The following is a 22,703-nucleotide window of genomic DNA, read 5'->3' as shown; positions in this document are numbered from 1 at the left end:
TTGTTTGTTTTATTATTGTTATTTTTAATTGTTATGTTGGTCTTTACAACAGTGTTGATCGTAGATCTTGTTGCGTTTGTGTTTTCTGCTGATGTTGATCACAGGGTGTCATTGAGAAAGAAACCCGGTCTCAAGAGCCTGACAATAGTTTGTTGGTTCAGGTTCATGAAAAAGTCCAAACATCTCATCTTTGTAAGATGACATGACATGACAGATCCACAAGATCCTGCCTCTCTACTGTCAACAATACTGAAGTGAGATGGATGAGATAGTAACCTTCTATGACATCCACAAAGTATGATCGACAAGAGGAAGTGACCAAAATGGAAAGAATCACATTAGTGGGATGCCGGTGTAAAGGACAGCCTCCTGTCTCCATGGCTCTAAGCACTTATATCAGTGGAGATGCTATCTCTTGCCCAAACAAACAGAAATAGTCTTTGGGAGGCCCTACGGCGTGTTACCTGTTTTGTGATCAAGATGGAACTTGTGGGCGTTGTGCCCGTGGAGGGTGTAGACCACTTGGCCGTTGGTGGCGATATCAGGGTCTGAGGCCGACACCTTCAGTATGAACATGCTGGATGGAGAGTTCTCCATGACTACTTCTGTGTATAGCAGCTGGAACAGAAACACATACGTCTAGAATGTCATGAACAAGATAATACCACTTTGTTTTTCACCTGGCCAGGACAGATCACGTTGTACAGCATGGTGAACATTACAGCTTGTGGAGAGACAGTAAGAGAGAAACAATAGCAATGTTGTATATTCTTAGGAATCAGCAACAGTCCAGGCATACCTGCTCACACACGGGGCTGTTGTCGTTGATGTCCAGAACCAGGACTTCTACCGTGGCTTGGCCCTGGAAGCGTCCGTCCGTGGCCGTGATCCTCAGGGAGTACTTGTCTTTGGATTCACGGTCCAGAGGTTCCTTCTGTATCAGACCCCACTCCTTCTCTCCCTGATGCACCATGGCAAACTGATCCAACAGGTCTCCGTCTAAAAATACCATTTAGAATAAATAACGTGACATGGTTAGCTTACTCACTATACTGGCCAGTGTAGTCCTAATGACATAAGCCATAGCCAATCGGGATAAGCTTTTCGGGAGATAAAGATATTATTTTTGTTTTAGGTACAGGTTTTTCAAGCCTGACGTTGGATCCCTATTCGTATAGTGCTGATGGACAGTGGCCTCTCTGATTGGTCAGATGGAAGTCATTGTGACCGAGGGCACCCTGCAGTCTTCTGGTCTTGCTTTATCTAAAACCTCGAATGGTCATCATTGTTGGGTGCATGGGGGGGGGGGGGGGAAAATAATATTCCAGTGTGCTGCAGAATGTTGGGAACTCCAACAGCCGTTATGAACGCCCCCTATTACACAGGCATAAGATCTTATTACACTCACCTGTTATATAACATGTGATCAACCTGTTCTCCAGCAGCACGTCCATGTCGATGGTCCCCAGGGTGGCGATGACGTGGCCCGGTGGGCTGTTCTCCATGACGGAGGCCTGGTACACGTCCTGGGAGAAGCGCGGGGGGTTGTCGTTCTCGTCCGTCACCGTCACCTCCACCAGGGCCGAGGACGACAGCTTGGCCTCGCCGCCGTGGTCCGTGGCCACCACGTGGAACCGGTAGAGCCTCGCCACCTCGCAGTCCGTCGCCCTCAGGGTCACGATCCATCCGCTCTCACCGTCAATAGCGAACACCTCGCCAATGTCGTCGGGCTGCGGCTCTAGCGTGTACGTCACCTGGCCGTTGGTGTCGGTGTCCGGGTCGTTGGCGGTGACCTGGATGACGGTGGTTCCTGCCGGCAGGTTCTCCGCCAGGAAGGCCCGGTACGGGTCGGCCTCGAACACCGGCTGGTTGTCATTCACGTCCTGCACCTGGATGGTAACAGACACCAGTGACGCTACCTCGGTGCCATTGTGATTCCCCTGTGCGATGACATCGATCTGGTACCACTTGGTCTTCTCGTGGTCGATGTTCTTCTGGACTAGCAAGGTGCCGCTCTCTTTATCGAGAGTGAAGACCTTATCTCTGTTGCTCTCTACAGTGTTGCCGTTGACCAGGCTGTATATGAGAGGCATGTCGGAGTCGGCCTTGACCGAGCCTATCTCCGTCCCCATGGCAATGTCCTCTGAGGCTGAGAAGGTGTAGAGAGGTTCTGAGAAAGTTGGCAGAGAGACGTCTGGTGGAACCACTTTCACCTGGACCGGTACTGTAGAGTTTAAGAACGGCAGGCCCCCGTCGCGTGCCTTAACTTTGAAGTTGAAGATCTTATTCTCTAATCCGACCAGACTTTCCTTAACACTGACCACGCCGGTAAAAGGGTTGATTTCAATGACGTCTTCGGTCACTTCCTCTGCCTCGTCCACTGTGTAGGTGACGTCAGCATTTTTACCCTCGTCTGCGTCGTAAGCCATTATCTGAATGACAGGAGAGCCTTTGTTCACAGTTGACCGGATGGACACTTGGTATTCGGATGCCTTAAACTGCGGCGAGTTATCGTTCTCATCAGTGAGAATAATCTTGACCGTACAAAAGGCCACTTTGCCTCCTCCATCTTTAGCCATTACTTTGATGGCTATAACTCTCTGTGAGGGGTTCTCTCTGTCCAGGGGTTGAGATGTGACTATCTGCCCGTTAGCGTCTATGGAGAATTTCTCATCGGCCAGTTTGTTGATGATGGTGTAATCCACGCTGCCATAAGGTCCGTCGTCGGGGTCGATGGCGGCCAGCCGAATCACGCGCGTCCCCGCCTCCGCGTTCTCCGCCAGCTCCGCCTCATAGACGCTCTGTCTGAAATAAGGGTTGTGCCTGTTACTGCCCATCATGTCTATGGTCACGGGGGCGCTGTTCTGGAACACGCCGTCCGATACCGCCACGGTGAGGTTATAGAAGGGATGCAGGTTCCTCTGGCAAACATTGGAGAAGGAGATGATCCCAGATGTTTCGTTGATGTTGAAATATCTGCCCTCGTTCCCGGACAGGATTTTATACTGTAGGTTGTTCAAGTCCCTGGCGTCGGCGTCCGAGGCCTGAATTTTAATGACTATATGGCCACATGTGGCCATCTCATCCAGAGAGGTCTGGTAATAATCCTTGCTGAAGTGAGGCGGGTTGTCGTTGATGTCGATCACACTGACGATGATGTTGGCTTCGCTGCTAGCAGGGACGGTGCCATTGTCTGTGGCCTTAACTTTGAAGTGGAAGTGTTTTGTGTCCTCGTAGTCCAGCACCTGTCTCGTTACAACTAAGCCACTCGTTGGGTTTATCTCAAAAAAGTCTGTTTCATTTCCCTCCGTTTTCAATATATGGTAGGTTATGTCTTTGTTTCTTCCTGAGTCTCTGTCAGTGGCGGATACGTGTAAGACAGAAGTGCCGATGGGAAGTCCCTCCTGTACCTCCGCTTTGTACATCAGTTTAGAGAACACCGGGACGTTGTCATTTACATCTTCCACTTCTATTTCGACGGAGGCCTCTGAGAACGCCCCTGTCACCGAGTCCGTGGCTCTGACCGTCAACGTGTGCTTCGTCTGGCTCTCGTAGTCCAGGCGGTCAGTAACTGTCAAGACTCCCGTTTTGAAATCGATGTGAAAGTGTTTGGACGCGTTCTCCTCTTCCAGGTTGTAGATGATCCGATATCCCTCAGGGTTTCTTGCTTGTATGTGTAAGATGGTGGTGAAAGGAGGAATGTTTTCAGGAACTCTCAGCGGGTAGAGCGATGTCTGGAAAACCGGATTGGTGCGGTTTCGGACCTGGATACTGAGCTCGGCTGTCGTAGTCCAGGTGGGAGAGCCTTCGTCCGTGGCTAGAACCGTCAGTACGTACTTACTCATGGCCTCAAAGTCAAGAGGCCGTTGTAGAGACACGTCCCCGACATACGGGTCAATCCTGAACAGATCGAAGTCCTCCTCCAGTAAGTACATGATGGATCCGTTCTCTCCCAGGTCCCTGTCGGTGGCCGTCACCTGGAACAGCACATCACCGGGCTCCGAGTCCTCCGAGATCAGGATGGAGTACGGCAGGTTCAGGAACTGGGGGGCATTGTCATTGGCGTCATCGATGTAAACTTTGACCAGGGTCACGGCCCTCCGAGGGGGACTTCTGGTGTCTCTGACCTCCGCCACCACGTCATACACGTCCTGCTGCTCTCGGTCGAAGGTCACGCCCGTGCTTTCAAACACCCCTGACGTCTGGGAGATGGTAAACCTTCCCATGGGGTTCAGAAGAGAGTACACTAGAGGCTCGTTCAGATGGACGCCTGTGGCTCGCAGAACTGCTAATGTTCTGACAGAGGTTGTGTTCTCCATGACAGTAGCTGCATATAACCTCTGTTCAAATTCCAGACCGCTAGCTGTTATATTAATGACATTTATCTTCACAATAGCAGAGTCTTTGTATAGCCCGTCAGCAGCGTTCACTAACAGCTGGTAGAAGGGTTTGAATTCGGACACATTGCTTATGGAGATGACTCCAGTGTCGGGGTGAATCGCAAACGCATTGTGGGAATTCCCCTCAGCGATGTCGTACGACACCACTGAGTCCACGTCCTGAGCGCTGACCTGTATGACCTCCATCTCTTTGACGGGGGGGAATATGACGGAGGTCTCGTACACCGGGCTGGTAAATTTGGGCGGGCAGTCGTTGAGATCCAGGATGCGGACGGTGACTTTGGCAGGCTCTGCTGCGCACAGCGGAGGATCCCCCGAGTCCCGTACCTGAACGGAGAAGCGATACTCGGCCTTGGCCTCGAAGTCCAGCGGCGCTGCCAGAGAGAGCGTGCCCATGCTGGGGTCTATCCTAAACACTCTAGAGGCCTCCGCCTCCAGGATGTGGTAGACCAGCAGGGCGTTGGAGTCTCTGTCTGCGTCGGAGGCCTGTAGGACCAGCGGCGTGTTGTTCTCCCCCATCACCATGCTGTTAATACCCGCCGACTCGCTGACCTGACCCACGTACTCCCTCTGGAGGAAGACTGGCGCGTTGTCGTTCTCATCTATCACATAAACATAAACGACGGCCTCGGACGAGGCTCCCGCCGTCGTGGTGGCCCGAACGTGGAGCGAATACAAGAAACTCTCCTCGAAGTTGAGCTCTTTCCACACAGAAACGAGCCCGGTGTGGGCGTTGATCTGAAACGTCCCGTTGGGGTCTCCGTCTACGAGCCCATAATGCAGTGCGGCGGGGCTGGAGGCGGAGACGGTGACCACCGGCGTCCCGGGAGGGCTGGACTCGCTGACCTCGGTGAAGTACTGGTCAGAGAGGAAGGCGGGCGGGGTGAGGGCAGAGAGCCGGACGGAGATGTGGACGGAGGTGAGGTCGCTGCGCTGTGGGAAGCCCTGGTCAGTGGCCCTCACGGTCAGGTGGTACTGCTGCTGGGACTGACTGGATAAGGGCCTGGCAACGCTGATTCTGCCCTCAGGGTCTACAGCGAAGGTACCGTCCACATTCCCTGAAATATATGAAAACATAGGGTAAACAAATGTATTTATTTATTGGTTTATTTGTTAGGGACAATGCAGCACACATTGTTACATACTGTACATGTTGTGGTAATACATGTGTTGCATGAAAGGTTTTTAGCCAATTGGCTAATTTGCAACCCCAGTCCCTAGTTAGGCTTTTCTTAAAAAAATAAATTACAATTTAAAGCAATTACATACATTACACAAAACATGCAGCAGCTAAAATCATGCGATTATATCACACTACCATTTCACAGATCCATGACCAGAATACAAAATACTTTTTTTTTTAAATCACAGAATATTATGTGCCTGTCCTATACTAGCAGCAATCACATACTGTACCTGTATGAGGTATAAATCATGTGAGAACTGATGTTGAGAGTGCTATTAAAGATGACTGGATACAGAGAGAATCCATCCAGAATCCATCCAGACTACGTATCTCACCTGAGTGAAAAGTGTAGCTGACGTCAGCGTTGCTGCCCATGTCTTTATCCAAGGCCTTGACCTGGAGCACCTCTGTGCCGGGGGTTGCCAGGTTTGAGATGCTGGCCTCGTACCGGGGGCTGAGGAAGGCGGGGGCGTGGTCATTGCAGTCCTCCACGTGAACCACCGCCTTCACAAAGTTCCTCTTCACCGGGATCTCCTGGTCCCGAACCTGCAGAGCACACGGGAGAAGGTGCTGTCATATACAGAGAAGGTGCTGTTATATACAGAGAAGGTGCTGTTATATACAGAGAAGGTGCTGTTATATACAGAGAAGGTGCTGTTATATACAGAGAAGGTGCTGTCATATACAGAGAAGGTGCTGTTATATACAGAGAAGGTGATGTTATATACAGAGAAGGTGCTGTCATATACAGAGAAGGTGCTGTTATATACAGAGAAGGTGATGTTATATACAGAGAAGGTGCTGTTATATACAGAGAAGGTGCTGTTATATACAGAGAAGCAGGGTGGGGGGGGGGGGGGGGTTTCAGTGTATTATGAATCTATTTTGATGCCATGTTCTCTCTCAGGCCCGGTATGTTCTGAGCGTGGTGATACAGTTGTAGAGTTGTGTACCATCACGTAGAGCGTGTGCACGGGCAGCGTCTCGTAGTCCAGCTCCTCGGTCATGACCAGCACGCCGCTCTTGGGGTCCAGGTGAAAGCTCCTGATGCTGTCGGGGTGCCGGCTGCTGTGGAGGGAGTAGACCAGCCTGCTGTTGGCGTCTCTGTCCTGGGCGCTGATCTGCATGATGTCCTTCCATGGCGAGGTGTCCTCCGGGACGCTCACCTCGTACAGGCTCCTCAGGAACACAGGCCGGTGCTCGTTCATGTCCAGCACGCGGATGTAGGCCTGAGGGAGAGAGGGTGGACAGGGGGCTTATTCACATGAAGGACCATCTACTTTTCCAACCCAGTCCCTCACAAAACTATCTTGTCTCATAGCAAACAGAACCATTTCCAATCAATTAATCAATTACGTGGGATGGGAAAGAATCCAGATGTTTTCATGTCTACCTGATCAATTAGAGGTTCAGAAACATATCAATGTAAAATCAGGGAATTGACTGAGCAGATGTACCTTTAGTCCACTTTGCTACATGCAGTGCATCTGCTGTCTCACCTGTGTGGTTTGAGTCTGGTGGCCCTCTCACCTGTGTGGTGGCAGTCTGGTGGCCCTCTCACCTGTGTGGTTTGAGTCTGGTGGCCCTCTCACCTGTGTGGTGGCAGTCTGGTGGCCCTCTCACCTGTGTGGTTTGAGTCTGGTGGCCCTCTCACCTGTGTGGTGGCAGTCTGGTGGCCCTCTCACCTGTGTGGTGGCAGTCTGGTGTCCGTCCGTGACCATGACGGTCAGGTTGTAGTTGGACTGCTTCCCTGCGTCCAGAGGTTGCGCAATCACAATGGTCCCTGTGTTCCTCTGGATGTCAAAGTCCTGCTCCTCATTTCCCCCTGGGAGGAACAGGAGGGGAGGGGGAGGAACCGGAGGGGAGGGGAGGAGACAAAAATCTCTCATTCACTGAAGAACGTGACGGCTCCCAGAGTGAAGACCCCAAAGACCTTTGGTGGGCATGTTAGTCTTTAACTAAGCTGAATCAGTTCAACTCACCCCATCACGCCACTGGCTAAAGCTGTGGTGACGGTCAGGGTGTTTGTTACCAGTACTCTCCAGAGCTGTGGGTGTGTTTGTTACCAGTACTCTCCAGAGCTGTGGGTGTGTTTGTTACCAGTACTCTCCAGAGCTGTGGGTGTGTTTGTTACCAGTACTCTCCAGAGCTGTGGGTGTGTTTGTTACCAGTACTCTCCAGAGCTGTGGGTGTGTTTGTTACCAGTACTCTCCAGAGCTGTGGGTGTGTGTGTTACCATTACTCTCTGGTGGGCATATTTCTTTAAATCCTTTAATTTACTGTATTCTCCAAAATCTAATAAAAAACGACATAAATAACAGTAAACATTGTTGAAACTGTGTGTGTGTGTGTTGTATGCGCGTGTGTGCGTTTGCGATGTTGAAACCGGACTGGTAGATCTCAGCAGGCTGGCTTCTTGAAAAGTAGTGCTCTACACTAACCAATGAGTATCCCACCATTTCAAACCAGGATTAGTGTGGGAGGGCATGGAGGGGCTGGGTACTTCAGGCCCAAATGTGAGGGGAGGGGTCAAGAACGTGCCAACGAGCTTAACCAGTTCCTCAACAGGTTTGACACAGCCCCCACCCCCACCCCTGTGAGGCTAGAAGACAGCCCCCACCCCTGTGAGGCTAGAAGGCAGCCCCCGTCCCCACCCCTGTGAGGCTAGAAGGCAGCCCTCGTCCCCACCCCTGTGAGGCTAGAAGGCAGCCCCCGTCCCCACCTCTGTGAGGCTAGAAGGCAGCCCTCGTCCCCACCCCTGTGAGGCTAGAAGGCAGCCCCCGTCCCCACCCCTGTGAGGCTAGAAGGCAGCCCCCACCCCTGTGAGGCTAGAAGGCAGCCCCCGTCCCCACCCCTGTGAGGCTAGAAGGCAGCTCAACACCCCCGCCCCCCTCTGACCTCTCTCCCCCCACCAGACCATTCATCTCAGAGAGTCAGATACGGGGTGAACTCCCAAGGCTACGAGAGACTAGTTCTGCAGCGCCTGAGGCCCATGGTGAGCGACGCCCTCATCTACCTCCTCCACAGAGCCCCCTCACACCTGGACGGCCCAGGAAGCTCAGGAAGCCCATAACCCGTCATGTACCTAGCTGTGGTTTGAATGAGCCTAGCCCATAACCCGTCATGTACCTAGCTGTGGTTTGAATGAGCCTAGCCCATAACCCGTCATGTACCTAGCTGTGGTTTGAATGAGCCTAGCCCATAACCCGTCATGTACCTAGCTGTGGTTTGAATGAGCCTAGCCCATAACCCGTCATGTACCTAGCTGTGGTTTGAATGAGCCTAGCCCATAACCCGTCATGTACCTAGCTGTGGTTTGAATGAGCCCATAACCCGTCATGTACCTAGCTGTGGTTTGAATGAGCCTAGCCCATAACCCGTCATGTACCTAGCTGGGGTTTGAATGAGCCTAGCCCATAACGCGTCATGTACCTAGCTGTGGTTTGAATGAGCCCATAACCCGTCATGTACCTAGCTGTGGTTTGAATGAGCCTAGCCCATAACCCGTCATGTACCTAGCTGTGGTTTGAACGAGCCTAGCCCATAACCCGTCATGTACCTAGCTGTGGTTTGAATGAGCCTAGCCCATAACCCGTCATGTACCTAGCTGTGGTTTGAATGAGCCTAGCCCATAACCCGTCATGTACCTAGCTGTGGTTTGAATGAGCCTAGCCCATAACCCGTCATGTACCTAGCTGTGGTTTGAATGAGCCTAGCCCGTAACCCGTCATGTACCTAGCTGTGGTTTGAATGAGCCTAGCCCATAACCCGTCATGTACCTAGCTGTGGTTTGAATGAGCCTAGCCCATAACCCGTCATGCTCATCGGTGTGTAGGAACCATAGAAAACAAGGCTGCAGCAAAACGCCCCCCCAGTCAGAGTGGACTGCACCAGAATACAACAGCATTGTTTAAGGGAAACATTTGGCAGCAACACAATGTGAACAGACGGGTGAATCAGTAGGGGTGAGAACACCCGCCCGCTCGCCCAGATGGTGTTTATTAAGAAATACACCTTTTCCAAGGTTCACAGGCTGCGTTTCCCTCTGTTATAGGACTGGCCGGACAATGTAGGACATTTTAAACTCTGCTTCTTTCATAAAATGTCCTCAGGAAAACATCAGATCCTGAGACTAAACCTGATGGAGGGATTACATACATGCTGGACCAACATCATTACAGATTATTCCCTCTGGTTGGCATTACATGCTAAACTACATGTTAAACTAAATTACATGCAATCTAGATCTTCTCTTGTGTTGAACTATGGTCAGTTCATAACGTGGCCTTAGTCTTCAGGTATTAATCCTAGCCTGACGTGACCTTAGTCTTCAAGTATTAACCCTAGCCCGACGTGACCTTATTCCTCAGTAACTCAACCAGCTGTCACGGACTCAGATCGTTATCTGGTGAATGGATAGGAGGTTTACAAGGGAGATACATAAAGACGATCTATCTCTCTGACCTATGACACGAGCACATACCTTCACTACTCAGATGTCAGTGGCTGCATTGTACCTTAAAACAGGCATTCAAGGCCAAAACAAAAATCATTTTATGTGCAGAACTACAATATATTATAACTATAATTTGGGTTAAATAAAGTTTGATGTATGAAGGCTTTAGAAAGCCTTCATAAGGCCGTAGTTCATAGCTGGACCTCAATTTCTATGTGCATTATAGCGTACATCCCAAGAGACAAACTCTGCATACAGTATGCAGGCTGAGGGCCGATCTACCAGGACATGCCAAAACCAGGCCAAGCCGTGCCAGGCCATGGCGTGCCAGGCCAAGCCGTGCCAGGCCAAGCCGTGCCAGGACCAGAGCTGGCCCCTCTTCAGAGAGGGATGATTGGCTCGTGCAGCCAGTGGGCTGTGCTGGCTGGTGGGCTGATTTGGCCTCTGATTGGTCACTGACCGCAGCTTTCCAGTTTTCAAGTATTGCTAACGAGTCGAGCGGTCGGTAGCACATGAAGTGCGATTTAGGCTACTTGGACTTTCCTCCAGGTAACTCACTTCATGTGTTGGCTAACTACACTTTTCTCCTTTTCTGGGCTGGATTAGTTTTTCATTTAGTCCTGACTACGCTCCCGATGACATTATGTTCAAATGCAGCTGGGTTTAAAAGGTAGGCGCTGGCTCCGCCCCTTTGCCCATGTGTTGCAGACTAAAGATGAGGTAAACCTTATCCCCGCCTCCTCCTCCGCTCACCCGTGATGTGGAACCACCTCAGCCTCTGCGTCTCCGTCATGATGATCCCCACCATGTGGGTGACGGGCTCCGTTTCCATGACGGCGAAGGTGAAGTGCGGCTCGTCGAAGGTCAGGGCGTCGGGGCCGGGCGGCGGCCTGGAGACCCACTCCACGTCCAGGCGCGCCGTGGACGCCCGCGGGGGACTGCCGTGGTCCGTGGCCTTGATCTGCCGGAGAGCAACAGAGAGAGAGCGATGACCATGACGTCACCATCGAAGACATGAGACGCCCACCCACACAACTTTGGACAACTCTGGACCTGAAAATTCTGCCAGAAAAGCGAACAAACATGATTGATTACTTTCAGCGACTCCCATCTGGCCGCTGATTTAAAGAGTCCAAGGCCAAACGACAGGGTGTCACTAAACTCCTCCGTTCTCCCAGCATGAGCTGCTGAGCTGTGAGTGATGATGACTGTTTTATCGTGGGCAGGTGCAATACAGGCAGAGGTCTGGCAGGATTGGACCATGTCTTTCATCTCTGGATGTTTACGGCCTTAAATGTGAACTGTTTACCGAATACTTGTTCTGATACCCGTTGGAGCACTATGGACACCAACTAAATACTGCACATCGGCTCTCACTCCAGCTGAGCCCATCCAATCAGCTTTTATCTGCTGGTTCTGATACCTGTCGGAGTAATCAATTAGTTTATTTAGTTATTTTTTTCTGTCCCTAAGCGTCTTACCGTGAGGATGCTGTAGTTGCCTGACCAGAAGTCCCCCTCTGCCGTCACCACGCCGGTGGTGGGGTGGACCTGGAACCTCTGGTCCTGGTTGTCCTGGAGACTGTAACTGACCTGGGCGTTGGCGCCCTCGTCGTCGTCTCGCGCCAGCATCCTGCACACCTCCAGCTGACCCTGACCCTGCTGCTCCACCTGCTTGACCTGGAAGAGCTTGTCTGTGAACTTTGGCCGGTTGTCGTTCTCGTCCGTCACCCGGAGGACCACCGTGGCGGTGGCGAGCAGGGCGGGGGCGCCGTTGTCCGACACGATGACCTGAGAGGGACAGGAGCAGCAGCATGGGGCTCAGACACTTCCTGCTTCCTGACAGCTTCCTGCCGTTGTGAAACTTAACACTGTTAAGGAGGTTCGGTGAGGAGGTTCATGAACACTGAAGAGGTTCGGGAGACTAGTGATTCAAACGGTCAGAGAGGCCTGTAGGCCTTCACCAGCAGCACACTACCGGCCATTCAGGATCCTCTTAACTTTCACTTGATAGGAGCAGATCAGACAGACGTCCTCACCTCAATGCTGTGTTCAGACTTGTCTTCCCGGTCCAGAGCTGTTAAAGTGCTGATCACACCTAAACAAACACAGACATTATGGGTTAGTGTGTGTGTGTGTGTGTCTTTTAACTACATAGTCAACAAGTTGCTCCCGCATGCGCACCTGTTAGTGAACCCCAGCCTTCCTATCAGAACAGAAACCTGCTGCTGCTCTAACGGTGTTGACCTAACGGGGTTGAGCTAACAGTGTTGAGCTAACGGTGTTGACCTAGCTTTATCTTTATGGGCTACCTTTGAGAAACTTCCAAATCTGGCAAAACTAAACTCAACTGCTACAAGAATGTTGCAAGAATATAACATACAAGAATACCACATTTTGAAACTGTAAATATTACTTAGAGTAACTTTAACAACATGATACAGTGGAACTACCCAGGACTCTGTGACACCTCTCTAGAAGGTGCATACATGAATACAATTGTTTATATCAGATAAAAACTCCTTTGCCCGAGAGCCTTGGCAAGCCCACTTGAATCACAAACTGTATCTGAGGAAAAGCTGACTGAACAGGTTTACACGACGGGCTGGTTTGGCCTCAGTACAGCTGTTTGTGAGCAGGAACATACCCAGGCATGGGTGAGGCTGCAGGGATTCACTGATATGAATGAACACAGACTGGGAACAGATATGAAGGAACACAGACTGGGAACAGATAAGGAACACAGACTGGGAACAGATATGAAGGAACACAGACTGGGAACAGATATGAAATAACTCAGCAGACTGAGAACAGATATGAAGGAACAGAGCAGACTGAGAACAGATATGAAGGAACAGAGCAGACTGAGAACAGATATGAAGGAACACAGACTGGGAACAGATATGAAGGAACACAGACTGGGAACAGATATGAAATAACTCAGCAGACTGAGAACAGATATGAAGGAACAGAGCAGACTGAGAACAGATATGAAGGAACAGAGCAGACTGAGAACAGATATGAAGGAACACAGACTGGGAACAGATATGAAGGAACACAGACTGGGAACAGATATGAAATAACTCAGCTGACTGAGAACAGATATGAAGGAACATCAGACTGAGAACAGATATGAAGGAACATCAGACTGCGCTTGCAGGAGAACATATAGCTCCCTTGCCCCCCAGGACTGACCTCAGGAGGGTTTTTAACAGAGTGGAGGTCAGGGGGGAGGAGGTTGGGGGAGAGTAAAGCATGTGTTGGGAGAGGTTCCTATTGGCGGCCATTTCGTTTTTATTACAACCCAAACACACCCTGCTGGGCCTTTTATTGGGGGTCTGTTGTTTAGGTCATAGGCCCTTAGGACACAGTAGAAGTGTGCTTTTGTCGTTAGTACAGACCAGCAGAGATATGGGAGTTTTCTCACACTCTCAGTCTACCAGGGCTCTCTGACTGTCTTCCACTGGTCATGTACTCCCTGTATCTGAAGGTATGTCCGGTATAGGCAAAACATGGACATTCCTACAATAGCACAGCCTAAAAATATTTGAATTTTGTTTAATGCCGAATCTGTATCTTGACCTCTGCCCAGGACGAAGTCCAGGGGAGGAGCCTATGTTTCTGTTGACGTGTGGGAGGAGCCTATGTTTCTGTTGGCGTGTGGGAGGAGCCTTTGTTTCTGTGGGCGTGTCTGTATCGGTCTGTCTGTTAGTCAGCAGGATTACGCAAAAACTACCTGACCGATTTTCCTGAAACCTGGTGGAGGTTTGTAGCGTGGGCCAAGGAAGAGACCAGTACATTTTGAGGCAAATCCACAAATTATTTTTCCCTTTCGATAACATTGGCAGATAGACCAGACCAGTTGAATACATCCACGGCTGGCTAGTCTCTGTCCATGCTGATGAGGTCTGCCATGACCCAGTGACCTTCTAGTGCGTTTTGCTTTTTTTTAACCTTTTGATTGAGAACACAGTCAGACACCTCTGTAGAGATGAGTCATCAGTTCTGCTCAGACATGAAGAATTCTGCTCCGGTCATACCCCTCCTTTCCTCCTCCCCTCCTTTCCTCCTCCCCTCCTCCTCTCCTCCTCCCCTCCTCCCCCCAACTCGAACTCTCATCTTTGTTTCGGTATCATTTTCTTGAAGTATTGTCTCTGAAACTGATACATCAGTCTAGATATCAAGTAAATGCCTTGACAACACTTGACTTGTCTCTCTTTGATACTGTACGTCTGCTTAATTAACATTACTGAACACCACGTGCTTTTGATCATTACCACAGAAATCGATTGTGTTTCTGGGTGTGTCAGTAAAATATTATTCTCTCCTGTCCTCCCTCGCCCATGAATGGTGCTTATGTTCTCTGTAATCCCCCCCGATGTACTGTAGGCCCTGGGGTGTGTGTGTGTGTGTGTGTGTGTGTGTGTGTGTGTGTGTATTGGAGCTACACAGGGACAGGGGTAAGGACTGGACATGTACTAGCTTGCAGCACTAACGCTAATATCACTCTAATCTACCTGCCCTTCAAAGACCAGGCAGGGGTGAGGGTTAGCATGTGTTCAGCTGAATGTGCAACTGTCAGAGATGAGTGGGGATTTGGAGTTTTAGTCCCAGGTGGATTTAAGTTCAGCCCAACAGCGCAACTCCTGACCTTGGTGGAAAGTTTTGCTGTGATCTTATCCAAGTACCTATCTGAAAATTAGGTTTGGTTCCAACCTGTCCTCCTGGAGACACTCCCCTAACATGTTCATTTGAGGAGCTACAGGTTGGCGTCGACCATTTTCTACTTTTTCTTCTTGTGTTTCGTCAAGTTTTATTACATGGAAATTTAACAAGGAAAAGTTAATATAAAACGTAATGTAGGAAATATGGCATGAAGGATATGTACAGTACCATACTGAACTTGTATTCAGTCACAGGCATTCATAAAACCGAACATTCTGTCAAACATGGTCATGATACGGTGATCAAATCACTCTCCTGCCACCTAATCCTATACTGTATTAATGTATGGTTGCAGTGACAGGGTGAAAGTACCTGTCTTGGGGTTGATGTCGAAATGTGTGCGCTGTGAATCGAGCATCTGGAAGGTGAGCTTCCCCTCGGAGGACAGGTCCACGTCTGTGGCGGACACCGCCAGTACCGACTTGCCCTTGGACGCATTCTCCGGGACCGAGCCGAAGTAGATGGGCTGGGACAGTTCTGGGGGGTTGTCGTTGACGTCTAGCACCTCTAGGAAGACGTGGGTCCAGGACAGCAGGGGCTCTGTTCCCAGGTCCGTGGCGTAGACGGACAGCCAGTAGTGAGGGACGGACTCGCGGTCCAAAGCCAGAGACGTACGGATCACGCCTGACAGAACACACACACACACGGTTAACCTTCTCAATATAGGCTCTTCTGCTGACAAACCTTTCAAAATGCCAGAGATCAATATATTCATATTAAACAATATTTAACAACATATTACAAAAGACAAACAATACTATTGACCAACACAGGTGTAATGTGGTAAATGTGGGCTGAAATATAATGCTTACTCAGCTGATTATATTCTGATGGAACAGTGTTACAACGATCACATCTACCTTTCCTGCTGCATAGCAAATAAAATTTCTATTCTCTTCTTTCATGATGAGATCCAGTATTTACCTGTCTCCTCATCGATGGCGAAGACGCCCAGTCCAGAGCCGTCGTGGATGTGGTACCTGACCACTCCGTCTCTGCCCAGGTCCCTGTCGACCGCTGTCAGAGTCAACACTGACGTCCCTGCCGCCGCGTCCTCCATCACACTCGCCTCGTACACAAACTTGGAGAAGGACGGCAGGTGGAGGTTCTCGTTCACGTCCAGAACCTCGATCTCTATGTGGCAGGAGGAGGAGAGGGAGCGAGGGAGTCCGTGGTCGACCGCCCGGGCCGTGAGGTTGTAGAACGGTCTCCTTTCAAAGTCCAGCTCCCTCTCCAGGGTCAGGGAGCCAGTGGCGGCGTCCAGGGAGAACGCCCCGTGCTCACGGTTCACCAGGTTGTAGCTGACCTGGCCTCCGGTGCCCAGGTCCAAGTCGTAGCTCTCCACCCACAGCAACACCGTTCCTACCGGGACGTCCTCAGGGACCTTTATCCTACACGTCTTAGGGACAAACTTGGGCGGGTTGTCATTGATGTCTTTCAGTACCACCACCAGGTCCGTCACTGAGAACAGCTGTGGGTCGGCTCTCGACTGGTCTCTGGCCTGGACTCTCAGCTCGTATCTGGGAACGGCCTCCCTGTCCAGAGAGCCTGTCACCTTCACCTCCCCAGTCACACCGTCGATACTGAACACATCAGAAGACGGCAGCAGGGAGTACCCAATGTTACCGTTGTCCTCCAAGTCTAAGTCCGTAGCGTGCACTTGAAATATGCTCGCCCCAACTTCCATGTTCTCAGGGATGTGGAGGACGTATCTCGGCTGGTCGAACATCGGGGCATTGTCATTGACATCCAATACATTCACTGCAACGAATTTCCACGCAGAAGTCTGTGGTGTCCCTAAATCATACACGGTTATATTCAAAATATAGAACTCTTTGCTTTCTCTGTCTAAAGGACAAACTAGTCGAAGCTCTCCAGAGAATGTGTCAATGCTGAAACACCCGTCTTCATTCCCGCTTGAAATAACGTAGACAAGCTTACTGTTGAATCCAGTGTCGTCATCTGTAGCCCGGAAGTGCAGGATGGTAGAATTCAGTTGGAAGTCTTCCCTGATGTCGACAGACCCGGGTATACCCGGGTCAAACTTCGGGGAGTGACGGTTTATCAAGTGAACATCAGAAAAAGACTCTTCCTCTTGAACAGTCAGCACCGGCTTCATGGACTCAATGAGTTTATCCGTTAATTTTTTGAAAATCCCCGTTTCCTCACATTGAATGGAGGCCTCGAGCCCTGCGCGCGCCACAGCGATGCTGACAAAGGAGGGGTCAGAGTTATGATGGCCGTCCGTTGCGATGATTTTCAGTGTGAACTCGGGGCTCTCTGTCTCCAGAGTGACTGGGGGAAGCTGTCCGACCAGCGAGATGACTCCAGATACAGAGTCGATGTCAAACATCCGCAGCTCGTTGCCCGACTCGATGGCAAACCTGAGCTGCTGCAGCTCATCCAGGTCGACAGCAGACAGCTGTCCGATGGCGGTGCCCGCAGGCAGGTCCACGGGTATGGTGGCGTTGCACCCCACCCTCTCAAACAGAGGCGGGTTGTCGTTGACGTTGCTCATGGTGATGGTCACGGCACATTCGCTGACGCGGCTGAAGGGACTGCCGCTGTCGGAGGCCCACAATCGGAGGTGGTGCCATCTCTTCATCAGCTCGTAGTCCAGCTTCTCCGACGTGGACACCACCCCCGTTAGAGGATCTACCGTGAAGGGTAGCGGATCGGCGTTAGCAATGGCGTACGTCACAAATCCGTTCTTGTCCCGGTCCTCATCTGTAGCTCTGACTGATAGCACGCTGCTTCCAACCGGCGTGTTCTCCGGTAGTGTGGTTTGATAGGACGGCTGGGAGAATGTGGGGCTGTTGTCGTTTTCATCGGTTATATCGACGACTACACGAGTCTCAGCGTCACCGTTATTGGCCATCACATCGAACTCATAATGGGAATTTTTCTCGTAGTCGAGGTTCTCTGTTGTAATGATTATCCCTGTTTTGGGGTTTATCTTAAACGGTACGCTGTGAGAGTCACCTTTGATCTGGTATGTGACGTTCAGAGGGGATGATTTGACAGCCACTTTGACAACATAGCTTTTAGGTGGGGAGAACTCACTCAGAGTGAGGCGATAACTGTCTTCCATAAACGTCAATGGAGAATGTTGTTGTGAAGGGATGAAGATTTCTGTGACAGGAGAGACCAGAGGAGGATTGCTCCGGTCTTTGGCCTGAAGGGAGAGATTTAAACCGAAGGGAGCCTGGGACCAGTCAACCCTCTCGGTGGAGACCACTTGGAAGCGGCTTCCTTGCAGACTGGACGGGACGATCTGGAACCACCTCTGTGCGTCCCCACTGACGATCCTGAGGGAATCCACCGGCTTCACACCCATCTCTACCCCCACGTCAATAGTGATTTTATCATCCCCCGGAGGAGGGTTGATGAGGGTAAGGGGACTGATAACAGGGGAAGATGAGGAGGCCTTTTCTACGTTTACTATGACCCTAGCAACATTGCCAAATTTCTGAACGCCAGAGAGTTTTTTGGTTCTGTCCTCTGCCAGGACCGTGAGTTCGTATCTGTCGGCCCGGCTGTGGTTCAGGCTCCTGATCAGGCTGACGGTACCGGTGAACGGGTCCACGGCGAACGGATGGGCTCTGCTGGTGAACGAGTAGTAGAACTCGGCGTTGCTACCGACGTCGGCGTCTGTGGCGCTGACTCTAACCACGCTCGACTTCAGCGGAGCGTCCTCCCGGATCGCCACGTTGTAAGAGGCAGGGTAGAATAGCGGTTTCAGGTCGTTGGTATCAAGGACTTGGATGGAAATCTTTGTTCTAGTCTGGAGATCATAAGTGCTCTCCCTTGCCTCGATGGTGAGCGTGTAGCTATCTCTCACTTCCCTGTTCAGCAGCGCAGAGTTACTGCTCCTCGTTTTGATCCTGACGAAGCAAAAATCCCCGACCCTGAGGTCCTCAGCTTTGAACAGGCCGTCGTCGTCACCGGAGACCAGGCTGAACTTGATGTTCCAGAAAGGATCCGTCACCACAATACCCATCTTTACATGACTCTCAACGTATGTCTGTGGTGCTGAGTTTTCATAGATGGTGGCATTGTAGAGGTGGTGGGTGAAGCTCATTAGTGAGCTGTCCTTCTCCTTCTCCTTCCTCAAGCTCTGACCCTTGGCGAGGGTCAGCAGGACTGCTACCACTACGGTTAGGAGGCCGGCGTCTGACCACGCCATCTCCAACGTCTCCACCAGGCTCCTCAGGCCTGACAGAGAGACAAGACACAAGGAGAGGGAGAGACAGACAGAGAGAGAGAGAGAGATAGACAGAAAGAGAGAGAGAGAGAGAGAGAGGGAGGGGGGGTGGAGCCAATATCACTTTCAAAGCTTCTTGATTGTGAAAGCAAAATCAACAGTTTTTAGATGTGTAAGAAACATTTCAAATGAAAAGTGAACAAACACAGTAGTCCTTCAACCAGACAGCTAATCCCTGTCCTTCTGCTCTCTAAGCTGTAGTGAGGATGATATGACACAACAGCACAGTCAGAGCCTATGGCAAAGGTATTTCTCTCCTGTTCCAACTTGCCTTGACCAAAGAAAGCATCTCATTGTCTTAACAAAGAAAAGCTGCCTCGCAGTGCCATTAGATAGGTGAGGGAATTGCCCCATAATTATTCCTTCTGTTTACATGTAGCAACAGATAATACAATTATGACTCTCGACAGTCGTTGTCAGGATGTGTTAATACAACGATAGTAATTGTTGTTGATATAATGATGTGTGTTGTTTGTTGGAGTGTTCCGGTAGACCTGAGCGCTCCTTCATTTAATCCCGATCAGAACAATCACACAAGGCTCCAAGCACTGGGAATCAAACACTGACCTCCAGCTTGTCCTCTGCAGTACCATTAGACCAAGAGAGCTGCAGATCTCAGGCGGGGTTGTCTAATCAACGGGCTGGTTAGCATCTAAACCACCTTTGCAACACCTACTACCATGTGGATATTTATAATAAATCAGCACATTGGTGGTGGTCCTAGCAGAGCCATGCAAGCGCCTTGACTGCTCGCATTTCACCTGAACTTTCATCCCATCATGAAACAGCCTGTTGCTTAAAGTAGTGGAGGTAGGTGAGTTCTCGTTAACATACACCAATTTAGTCTATGGCAACTCTATATAGTCTAAAAGCATTCAATTTAGACTGCATTTACTCAGTATAATACAAAAACATACGGCTGCCTGGCTAGCTGCGTCGCTAGAGCATGAGTCTCGGGTTCCGCCCCATGTTGAGCCCAGCTAAGCATTTCATTGAACATGCTACTCATACGAAATATGACTCACATGACAAACATGCAAGAAAACATAAAAAGTCTAGGTCTTAAAATGGGTTTGGGATTAAAGCAGGTATGTGTGGTCTGGTCATGGTCTGATTGCACACTGTAGATAGAGTCAGTGTTTGGGTTGGAGAGCGGACTAAAACATCTCCTTATCTTGTTTATTTATTATTTATTTTATCTAGTGTCATATTTCTGTCTTCCAAACATTCACTTTAACCTCAACATGTACTGTACCTGACCTGAGATTAAACTAGCCTTCACATGTACTGAACATGACATTAAATTACCTTCACATGTACTGTACCTGACCTGGGCAATACGAAAAGCACTACGGGCTGGTTTTACACACTATGTATCATAATACCACTACAGTACTTAGTGGGAGAAGAATTTTAGTTCTGGAATATGCTTAATGTCAATGAAAAAGAGTAAATGTGCGCACATCCGATCTTGTCTCAGGCCAGGTGCTGGATCAATATGTAGAATAACTTGAAGGTTGAACAGATCCGCTCACTGGAGTATTCTCAATCTCACACAGGCTTGATAGGGTTTTTTTAAGCCAAGGAAATGTTTTGTTTAAAGTGTAGGAAACCACCCGGCCGTGACAGTCAGACACGAAGGAAATGAACATCCTTTATAAACAGCTGCCTGAGCAGGGTACCACCCCGGGCTGGGTATGATGGGATGTGTTCTAGCTGGAGGTACTGCAGTGTTCTAGACGTGTTCTAGCTGTAGATACTGCAGTGTTCTAGACGTGTTCTAGCTGTAGATACTGCAGTGTTCTAGACGTGTTCTAGCTGTAGTTACTGCAGTGTTCTAGACGTGTTCTAGCTGTAGATACTGCAGTGTTCTAGACGTGTTCTAGCTGTAGTTACTGCAGTGTTCTAGACGTGTTCTAGCTGTAGATACTGCAGTGTTCTAGACGTGTTCTAGCTGTAGGTACTGCAGTGTTCTAGACGTGTTCTAGCTGTAGATACTGCAGTGTTCTAGACGTGTTCTAGCTGTAGGTACTGCAGTGTTCTAGACGTGTTCTAGCTGTAGATACTGCAGTGTTCTAGACGTGTTCTAGCTGTAGGTACTGCAGTGTTCTAGACGTGTTCTAGCTGTAGATACTGCAGTGTTCTAGACGTGTTCTAGCTGTAGATACTGCAGTGTTCTAGAGGTGTTCTAGCTGTAGATACTGCAGTGTTCTAGACGTGTTCTAGCTGTAGATACTGCAGTGTTCTAGACGTGTTCTAGCTGTAGGTACTGCAGTGTTCTAGACGTGTTCTAGCTGTAGGTACTGCAGTGTTCTAGATGTGTTCTAGCTGTAGATACTGCAGTGTTCTAGACGTGTTCTAGCTGTAGGTACTGCAGTGTTCTAGACGTGTTCTAGCTGTAGGTACTGCAGTGTTCTAGATGTGTTCTAGCTGTAGATACTGCAGTGTTCTAGACGTGTTCTAGCTGTAGATACTGCAGTGCACTTGACGTGTTCTAGCTGTAGATACTGCAGTGCTCAAGACGTGTTCTAGCTGTAGATACTGCAGTGTTCTAGACGTGTTCTAGCTGTAGATACTGCAGTGTTCTAGACGTGTTCTAGCTGGAGGTACTGCAGTGTTCTAGACGTGTTCTAGCTGTAGTTACTGCAGTGTTCTAGACGTGTTCTAGCTGTAGATACTGCAGTGTTCTAGACGTGTTCTAGCTGTAGATATTGCAGTGTTCTAGACGTGTTCTAGCTATAGGACACTGCTGTGTGTTCTAGATGTGTTCTAGCCATAGGACACTGCTGTGTGTTCTAGATGTGTTCTAGCTATAGGACACTGCTGTGTGTTCTAGATGTGTTCTAGTCATAGGACACTGCTGTGTGTTCTAGATGTGTTCTAGTCATAGGACACTGCTGTGTGTTCTAGATGTGTTCTAGCTATAGGACACTGCTGTGTGTTCTAGATGTGTTCTAGCCATAGGACGCTGCAGTGTGTTGGAAGCTCCCACTAGCGTCTCAACCTGTAGCCACACGCTCAACCACGGCGCCTGGATCCCATTTCCCGCCCGGCAGAGGCATGCGGCAAACGCTGGCGGTCTTTATGGTTGACTCTCAAAAGCGTGCATACCTTCCCCAACCCTACTGTACGGTCCGAGCACAGAGGAGGATACAGACTGGGAGGTGTAGAATCACCAACTCTATAAATGTATGAATAAAACCTAGACTGCGTATGTGGTTAGTGATGTGTCCATCTGTCAAAACCATTTTACACTTAATGCAGATCATTCATTCAGTCCGATGCAGCGTCTATAGCTACAGTCGTCTCTGTATAGCAGCTCATGCACCATGCGTCACCTGCCTCAACGGTATATTCAAACAGGTAGTTAGGACCCATGATTCAACACGCCTGCCCAGCTACACTCATACAGGAAGTGAGTGACAGCACACACGTAGTACACGTATGGCCACCTGCAACGCAGGCCTCCGGGCGACAGGGGTAGATAATGCAGTCAGAAAGATAATGCAATCATAAAAGTGTAGCTGCGCCCCAGATTAAACCTAATCCTTATACTGAAAAGGGGTGGCCTAGCTAAATCTGCCCCGATGAAGGAGCAAGGTGCAAAAATGTGAGCATTAATATCAAATGACTGCACAACATCAAAAACAGAGCCATAAGCATGCAGTGTTTC

At 49.9% G+C, this 22,703-nt stretch overlaps 1 protein-coding gene across 1 annotated transcript in view; it reads right to left on the bottom strand.

Annotated features, from left to right (window-relative positions):
* Window positions 1-22,408, bottom strand: part of fat2 (FAT atypical cadherin 2) — a gene marked incomplete at both ends in the record, with an annotated part of 38,187 nt that extends 15,779 nt beyond the window's left edge. Inside the window, 12 exons of the mRNA XM_084459571.1 lie at window positions 465-618; window positions 800-999; window positions 1,409-5,458; window positions 5,922-6,132; window positions 6,540-6,815; window positions 7,272-7,411; window positions 10,796-11,003; window positions 11,524-11,832; window positions 12,081-12,139; window positions 15,079-15,390; window positions 15,691-18,981; window positions 22,369-22,408. Coding sequence (XP_084315697.1) covers window positions 465-618; window positions 800-999; window positions 1,409-5,458; window positions 5,922-6,132; window positions 6,540-6,815; window positions 7,272-7,411; window positions 10,796-11,003; window positions 11,524-11,832; window positions 12,081-12,139; window positions 15,079-15,390; window positions 15,691-18,981; window positions 22,369-22,408 — 9,250 coding nt within the window. The remainder of the gene's footprint in view (window positions 1-464; window positions 619-799; window positions 1,000-1,408; window positions 5,459-5,921; window positions 6,133-6,539; window positions 6,816-7,271; window positions 7,412-10,795; window positions 11,004-11,523; window positions 11,833-12,080; window positions 12,140-15,078; window positions 15,391-15,690; window positions 18,982-22,368) is intronic.
* Window positions 22,409-22,703: the final 295 nt, after the last annotated feature.

This window comes from Borostomias antarcticus (assembly GCF_949987555.1).
Source record: "Borostomias antarcticus genome assembly, chromosome: 28".
In the NCBI taxonomy this organism is placed as follows: domain Eukaryota; kingdom Metazoa; phylum Chordata; class Actinopteri; order Stomiiformes; family Stomiidae; genus Borostomias; species Borostomias antarcticus.
This window is presented reverse-complemented; position numbering and strand designations above follow the sequence as displayed.